The 9,226-nt window shown below is 28.6% G+C and overlaps 1 protein-coding gene across 1 annotated transcript; it reads right to left on the reverse strand.

Annotated features, from left to right (window-relative positions):
* Positions 1–6,892: 6,892 nt before the first annotated feature.
* Positions 6,893–7,402, reverse strand: LOC139849863 (uncharacterized). The gene has a single exon (XM_071839481.1). It carries the CDS (start codon positions 7,400–7,402, stop codon positions 6,893–6,895), a length of 510 nt encoding a protein of 169 aa, XP_071695582.1.
* Positions 7,403–9,226: the final 1,824 nt, after the last annotated feature.

Below are 9,226 nucleotides of genomic sequence, written 5' to 3' on the forward strand. Positions count from 1 at the left end.
AGAATAACCATTTTTATTCAATTTCATATTTGGATTTTGACCTATCAGAATCTAACAAGTGGCATAATGAAGAAAACATTGGATAAAATAAAATTTGTTAGAAACAAACAAATTAATTATGAGAAATTTTGTTAAGAATCCACGCTAACTGTTCCTAGCTAACTGTTCCTAGCTAACTGTTCCTAGCTAACTGATTATATTTTATTTATCGCAATTTATTTATCGCATTTTATTTATCGCAATTTTTAATTCTCGCAAATTTATTTATCGTCATTTAATTTCTGTTATTTATTTTACGCACTTTAAATATCGGGACACGTATACAAGGTTTTGACATATCATATCGATGCATCTATATATATTATTTGGAATAACCATAGACACTCTATATGCAGTAATGCTGGAGTTAGCTATACAGGGTTGAGGTTGATTCTACAATAATATATATAGTTTGAGTTGTGATCGAGTCTGAGACATGTACACGGGTCACAATACGTATTAATTAATTCGAATATTATATATTAAACTATATATGATTTATTGGACTGTCAACTGTGGACTATCGATTGTGGACTAATAATATTGTACAATTAAAATGAATTAAAATATTGATTATAACATATGAAACTAAACAATTCTTCAAGTTTGCCACTTGATTTCATCTTAAACCCCATTTGTATCTTGACGATTCTAATCTGCGTTCGAACCTTTCATGATTCTTGAAAACACCTCAATCGAGAGGATGAACCAACCTCACTTCATCTACAGAAAGAAAGATTTATGCATATAGTTATGTACCTGGAAAAAAAAAACTCTCAGAACCTGAGTAAACGTTTAACACGTAGCTGTGCTAATTCCTTTGGCGTTGTTATTACCGAAATTAACTTTGCAATCCCTTTCCAAAGTAGTCAATTTTGTCAAAGCTTCAGCAAATAAACTTCGACTTTTCATTCGAATTAGCCTTATTATAACCTCGATATATAAGTTTACCTTTCATCATCGTTACCGTGGAACCATTTATATTCCACCACATTAGCCGTAAACTTACCAGCAACTTCCTTGATCTTTGACTTTCCAAAAAATCATTATAATTATCGAAACTCCATCATATATACATCTGTACCTTGTAACAAGAATTGTCATACCAATTACCGAAAATCAGCAATCAGTATTTTGAATCTCGCAACGCTTCTACATCAACAGTTATATGTATACATATAACATTTATCTCTTAGAATTATGGCCTTCCATTCTGAAATTCTGAAAAGCACCCAGCCTACGAATCAATACATTGAACTTTGAAAAAGCTGATGAAGCAGTAAAAATTGAAGACTGCCTTAACAGTCAAAAGTATGAAGATAAAGAATGGAGTGTTGGAAACGCTCAATAGAAAATTTAGAATCGAAAAGCGGATTGTGCGAAACTATGAAGGAGGCTGTGGACAAAATCACAAAGACTAAATCTGCCTTCAAAGAATCCAAATGATTCAGTATCTGCTGAAGTTATTAACGAATACCTTGCTCCTAACTCTACACTGTTCCGGACAAATCTTCATCATTATCCATCGATATTAGAAATTCTAAGATATCATCGTATCTTTCATTATAAATATCCTCGATATTTTTGAAGATAATTTCATAACTATTCTTATCTGAAATCATTGATCTCTTCTTTCTATCATTGTTACATCATATAGAAACTGTTAGTTTCTATATTCTGTAAACTTTCGAGCTTAAAATATGAATGTTATTGAAGTAATGTTGGGAAATGATGCATGAGTTAGTATAATATAATGACACTTGATCAACGTGATTATATTACAGTAAGTCATGCTGAGTTTCTAAATGGAACGTGATGATTCACAGATCATAACACCATCATGTGCCATGTTACACGACTCTTACATTCTATCTAATCTATAAACATATCAAGAACATATTTTCTTGATAGTTATATATTTTCTCTTAAATTCTGGTAATTTGACAAATCAAATCGTGCTACTACTTTTCCTTTCTACTATTACATTATGATAATTCAAAACTCCATACCTATGAATTCTGGACCATTACTTGCTTTATTTAACGTCGAGAAGAGAAAACAAAAGCATGAAGATCTAAAATATAAGAGAAAATATAAAGCCCAATAACAACACGGAGGTTACAAACCGTGGATATTAATACGAATAGCAATATAAAGACACGGTATAATCAAGAATAGTATCACCCCAAGGTAATAGTAGAAGTAAACAGATTCTTCTAGTGGAAGATTGAAAAGAAGGATGACAGAAATGATAATTAGGAAAATATCAAGGATTAGAACGGGATTAAGCATTTTCACAATCTTTTGGATGTATGAACTAAGAAAGAAAGTATAGGAATGGTGAGAATAATGGAACGGAAGAGTTTAATTTATAATGGAAATGCCAGACAGAGTAATCAAGTCAGATCTCCACATTTAATTAAAGAGATCCTGATTTTCCTTGTTCGTCGAAGAATCAGATCTTATAGATTTCCAAGATTTTCTTTCGAATCCCTTGAATTCCGGAATTCAACCAAGACAACGTCAAAAGTTAAGACGCACCATATTTTCTAAATTCAACCCTGACTCTGTCAAAAGTTAAGACGAATCTTTACTTATTCTATTTCAATCTTTTGCGATAGCTTCACTCATACGCTTCAAGTAACCGAATCGTTTAATCTATATTACTCGGTAATGATAAAAATCTATATATCAACTCATATTCGTCATAAAAATATTTTTATTGTTAGCCATGACCACCTCACTCAAATTTCGGGACGAAATTTCTTTAACGGGTAGGTACTGTGACGACCCGGAGATTTCCGACCAAATTTAAACTTAACTCTTATTTGATTTCGATACGACAAGCAAAGTCTGTAATGTTGAGTATTAAAGTTTGTAAATTACATTCATAATATCATTTGACCCTTGACTGTTCTCGACGATTCACGAACCATTGTTGTAAATAAACATTTATATATATATATATATATATATATATATATATATATATATATATATATATATATATATATATGATTTCTATGAATGAATATTATTATATGTATGTTGTAATATATATAAAATTATAAAAGAGAAATATTCAATAAAAGTTAATATATAACATAAGTAATGATACATATATATAATACAAGTATAAATGTAGTTGTTATAATAATATTATTATTACTTTCAATATTTATATCAATATTAGTATTAATAAAATGATAAATTTAAATATATGACATATAGTTATAAAATTGATATAGTTATACTATTAATGTTACTACTAGTATTCTATCATACTAATAGTTGCATTATTATGAGTGTCATTAATAAAATTATTATTATCATTTTTATTATTATTATTAAAAATCATTATTTTATTATAAGTATCATTATTATAAATAATATAATGTATTTTGTTATCATTATTAATATCAGTATTATTATATATAGTAGTAAAATTTATAATTAGGATTTTTAATAGTATATTTACTAAAAACTATCATTTTTATTTATAATTTTTGTTATCATTATTTTATTACTTTTAACATTATTCTTATTATTAATTGTATTCATTTGTTGTTATTATTATTAACCTTATTATTATTACGGTTAGTATTAAGTATTATTATGTACATTGATATTATTAATTATTTTTATCATTTATTATTCCAAATACTATTATTATTAGTATTTTATTATTAATAAATATCCAGTATTATTATAAAAATATTTAATAAATTATTAATAGTAATTATATAAGAATTATAAAAAGAAAACGGATGGATGAATCTGATAAATATATCTGTCTGCTTTTTTTTCTTTTTCCTCTCGTTTTCTTCTGTGTATGACAACCCATCAAATTCAATTTGTCACTACAAACAACTTATAATCAAATCCGGTATCTAATCTGATTATTAATCGAATCCCAGCACAGTACGATGACAAAAGCTGTTAGGAGTCGTAATCAGTTTTTTTTTATTTATTTAATTTTTTCTTTCCTTTGATTAATTCTGTCGACCCATTATCTGCTATAAATCAATATAATTGATAATACACTCCTTCCCAATTTCTCTCCACTATCAACTATTAATTACACTTACCTGTAACAACAATTGTCTGATTTAAATTCAACAAGGTTTCAAGCAAACAGACCCGTCGCCCTGTTCTTCATGTAATTTTTCAAACACTTTGATTTATTAATGAATTTAAAAATCTTTAACTGCAGTGTTGTTAGGAATATCATATCTAAACTATCTGAAAAGTTTTAGATTTCAATTCCTAGAATTGAAATCGAATTTTGAGGTCAAAGATCAATTTGAAAAAGTCAACTAAGTTGTTCATCAAGAAATTCGAGTTTGTTTTGAAGTTTAAGGTCAAATTGAAGATTCCTAAAGTTTCCATAAATGATTTCTAATATACTTCATGTTGCAAAAATTGTGTATAACCTTCTACAATTCAAAATCAAAAAAAAAATTTGTTAAAAACCCACAACGGCACGGGAAGGCTGTTAGATTTTTTTAATTTTTTTTTTTTTTTTTTTGCTTTCTAATAATACAAACATGGATATTATTTGTTTATAATTAAATTGAAGTATCAAAAATTGCTGCTGTAATGGTTTGAAAATGGTCTTGGTCGATTAAAGTTTTATAGAGAAGAAGATGAGATAAGAACTAGACATTAAGACTTGTAATTAAATGGGTTGGGGGTTATTTCAGAAATACAATGAATGGAAGGGTGGTCATGGTTGTTTGCGTATAAGCGAGAGGTCTCAGGTTCGAGGTTGGGCGACGATGGTTAATTTTTTTAAGCTTATTTTGAAGGTAGTTTCCTATTCTTTTAATTATAATTGTTGTTCTATTATTATTATTATTATTATTATTATTATTATTATTATTATTATTATTATTATTATTATTATTATTATTATTATTATTATTATTATTATTATTATTGTTATTAGTATTATGATTGTTATTGTTACTACTAGTATTATTTATTATTGTTAAAATTGTTATTCTTAATTGTTGCTAGTATTATATTAAAATTTATAGTATGAGCACTATTATTATTATTAGTCTTATAAGTATTATTAATATAGATATTATTGTTAATTTTATCATTTAAGTATTATTACTATTATTATTATTATTATGATTATTATTATTATTGTTATTATCACACTTATCATTTTTGTTATTATTATTATCATTAAGTACTAGAATTATCATTAGTATTAGTATTAGTAATAAGAATTATGAATATTAGTTATCACTATTATTATCACTAATATAAGTTATAGTTACCAATTATTGTTATTGTTATCATAACCCTAGTTACAATTATAATTATAATTATTATTGTTATTACTAATATCATTATCAAAATAAGTAGTATTATTAAGAAATATGATTATTAGTATTATTATTATTAATATCAAAAACTACCTTTTTAAGTAGATAAATATTTTGTACATAAAAATATACTTATTACATATACTATAATTAAATTAAAGCTCCATATAACTATATACATCAAACCTACTAATATTATTTATATAAATACTTACAAATAACAAACTACCGATTTTTGAATATAACAATAAACAAGTATGTATATAAATATAGATATAGTAATATAACTATATAAATATTAACCATTTTGAATATATACACAGATTAAGAATACATAAAATGTAAATTAAGGTTATAATGAATAAATTGGTTCAGTTACGATTATATATTTTAATATATATATATATATATATATATATATATATATATATATATATATATATATATATATATATATATATATATATATATATATATATATATATATACAAATGTTATAGGTTCGTGAATCTGAGGCCAACCCTGCATTGTTCAATATTGTCATATGTATTTTTACTACAAAATACATTAGGTGAGTTTCATTTACTCCCTTTTTAAATGCTTTTGCAATATATATTTTTGGGACTGAGAATACATGCGCTTTATAACTGTTTTACAAAATAAACACAAGTAATCGAAACTATATTATATGGTTGAATGATCGAAGCCGAATATGCCCCTTTTACTTGGTAACCTAAGAATTAGTAAACAAGTCTACTAATTGACGCGAATCCTAAAGATAGATCTATTGGGCCTAACGAACCCCATCCAAAGTACCGGATGCTTTAGTACTTCGATTGTTTTTATATCATGTCTGAAGGATTTTCTGAAATGATAGGGGATATTCTTATATGCATCTTGATAATGTCGGTTACCAGGTGTTCAATCCATATGAATGATATTTTTGTCTCTATGCATGGGACGTATATTTATGAGAACTGAAAATGAAAATCTTGTGGTCTATTAAAATTATGAAATGATTATTTATGATAAACTAATGAACTCACCAACCTTTTGGTTGACACTTTAAAACATGTTTATTCTCAAGTATGAAAGAAATCTTCCACTGTGCATTTGCTCATTTTAAAGATATTACTTGGAGTCATTCATGACATATTTCAAAAGACGTTGCATTCGAGTCGTTGAGTTCATCAAGATTATTATTAAGTCAATTATAGTTGGATATATTATGAAATGGTATGCATGCCATCAACTTTCGATGTAATGAAAGTTTATCTTTTAAAAACGAATGCAATGTTTGTAAAATATATAAAGGTCAAGTACCTCGCGATGTAACCAACTATTGTGAATCGTTTGTAATTGATATGGACTTCGTCCTGATGGATTAGGACGGGTCGCTTCAAAGTAACCGCATATCCACTCGAGAGCTTGCCAAATTTGAGACCCCACGAAGGAAAGTGTTCGAATGCATTTACCTTAGAAGGCCTCGTTGACACTAAGATTTGCCATCGAACCTAAACCCCACCATTTATAAACCCTTTCCTAAATCTCCATCGAATGTCGACAAAAAATATCGAGTGATCTATTGTTTCCACGTCATCATCACATAAAGGGCATCTAACGGTATCCAAGTCAATACCTCTTTTATCGAGTTCGGTAAGGACCGGGATACGATGTTTTAAAACCCTCCATATGAAGATTTCCACTTTTGAAGGAACCAATTTATTTTTTAGGGTAGCTTCTCTCGAACCATTGTGTGGCAGAAGCTTCTCATCTATTAGTGTAGTGAGTTTTCTTGTAGAGAAGACGCCGTTATTATGCAGCCCCCATGACCACGAATCAGTGACTATGTCCTTTTTTTGAAACCCATCGAGTAACGCCTTTACTTCATCAAGCTCGCCTTGTGTTCTACAGCTTAATTCCAGCTGCCAATTCCAAGTCGCCTCCCATCCATTTTCTGACCATCGAACCCTGTCTCGTACACTTGCTGATTGCATCTGTTCTAGCCAAAACAAATGAACCATTCTGTTTTTTAAAAGGAACATCGTCTAACCATGTATCCGTCCAAAAAGCTGTACTTAAACCGTCACCGATGAGTTTGCAAAAGGAATTTCCAAAAGCTACTCCAATCTTATCAACTTCAAGACCTGCGTTTAAGATATTAAGCCAAACACCACTTTTTTCTTTTGACCCGAGGGGCCCGAAGGAATAAGTAGCCCGTTAGCACCATGGATACTTTTAATAGTTGAAATCCAAAGTGAGTTGGGCTTACTAAATCTAAAGGGCCCAAATCTAAATTATAAAAGAAAACTCAATCATAGCATATCTTTAACTTTTATAAAATAGAGTAGCAACATGTGAATGATTATTCAGCTTAATCGGTGCTTTATCGGTGTATAAAATCCGCTATTCCATCATCTCATCTTATGACACAATAATACAGATCATATTAATTATTAATAATAAGTTGAGCTCAAAATTAATAATCCTTTATACTGTTTAAATATCTCTAAAAGCTACAAAACAACTTAATCATAAGATATCATGTATACCATCATCGAAGTCCAAATTAGGTGAATATAAATTCACCAATCACTAAAGAATTAGGCATATATAGGCATACATCTATATCAAAATCTGTTTATAACACTGGTTAACAGCATCTTAACAACAAAATCTGCACAGTTTCAGAAACTTAGTAACGTGATAACAGCTAGCAAAAGAGCACGTAACCCAACTATCAAGGAAGCAAACTGATTACAACACAACATGTTTAACAGTTTCACAACACAATCTATCGAATGGACATCAGTTAAAAGTAGGATATCATATTTAGAAAATCCACTATTATGATCTATAAAATTATTATATTCAGATACTCCGTATTAATCAATCGGCTTTACCATAAAATATATGTTTTATAATATCAATAACGGTTTCGAGCATAAATGTTTACAACCCATATCTCCTAATTAATTAAATATCTCCTAATTAATTGGCTATATTCAGATTATATATACCGCGAATTCATTCAACCGAATAGCAGTACATATAAGTGGACCTTGTTATAATAGCTCAGTTTCGTATTAAAGAATCTGTTTAAGTTTGTATGAATATAGTATATACGAAACTGAAACACTTATATATATTATCACAAACGTAATAATCATATTGCTAATAAATAATCAAACTAAGAGAAAGTTGAAACAATTTAATCGATATTAGGTTGAACCGGACTTGTGTTTGACACAATTCCCTTAAACAGATTCGACGTCTATTCCCATGGTACACCGGTCCAAAGCAACGTACTGTCGGACTTAATCACTTGCCTGAAAGGTAATGGGAATGGGGAGACCTTGTTGCGGCTGAAAGGAAACTCTAATCATATAAGAATGCTTATATGATTTTTGGTGTGTTTTTCTACAAACCCTATAGGCCTTTATTTATAGTGGAAATCAAAGCCTTAGGTTTGCTCCCACTTCCGATGTGGGATAATTGCAAAACTTTCTAGATCTCGCATCAAACAAGTTACTTTGAGATTCGATATCTCATTCACTATTAATCCGTTTTGAACACACTTTAATTCATTGTAAAGCCCTCGTCAAGGACTACAAACCCCACTAAATGTTTACTAATACATGTCAATTTATCATATATTAATTAGTGTCCAAAGTTGGTGAAAACACACTTGTTTTTGACCAATTTTTCCAACACAGATAGGTTAGGTGTTGAAGCTAAAAAGGTTAGAACAGAAGGCGATTTTGAGGTACTTAACTGAACCCATCTTCATGTAATCAATATACACATTAAGTACACTAAATCTAGACTTGTTTACTTTCATTTGGTAG

Source organism: Rutidosis leptorrhynchoides, chromosome 5 (assembly GCF_046630445.1).
Source record: "Rutidosis leptorrhynchoides isolate AG116_Rl617_1_P2 chromosome 5, CSIRO_AGI_Rlap_v1, whole genome shotgun sequence".
In the NCBI taxonomy this organism is placed as follows: Eukaryota; Viridiplantae; Streptophyta; class Magnoliopsida; order Asterales; family Asteraceae; genus Rutidosis; species Rutidosis leptorrhynchoides.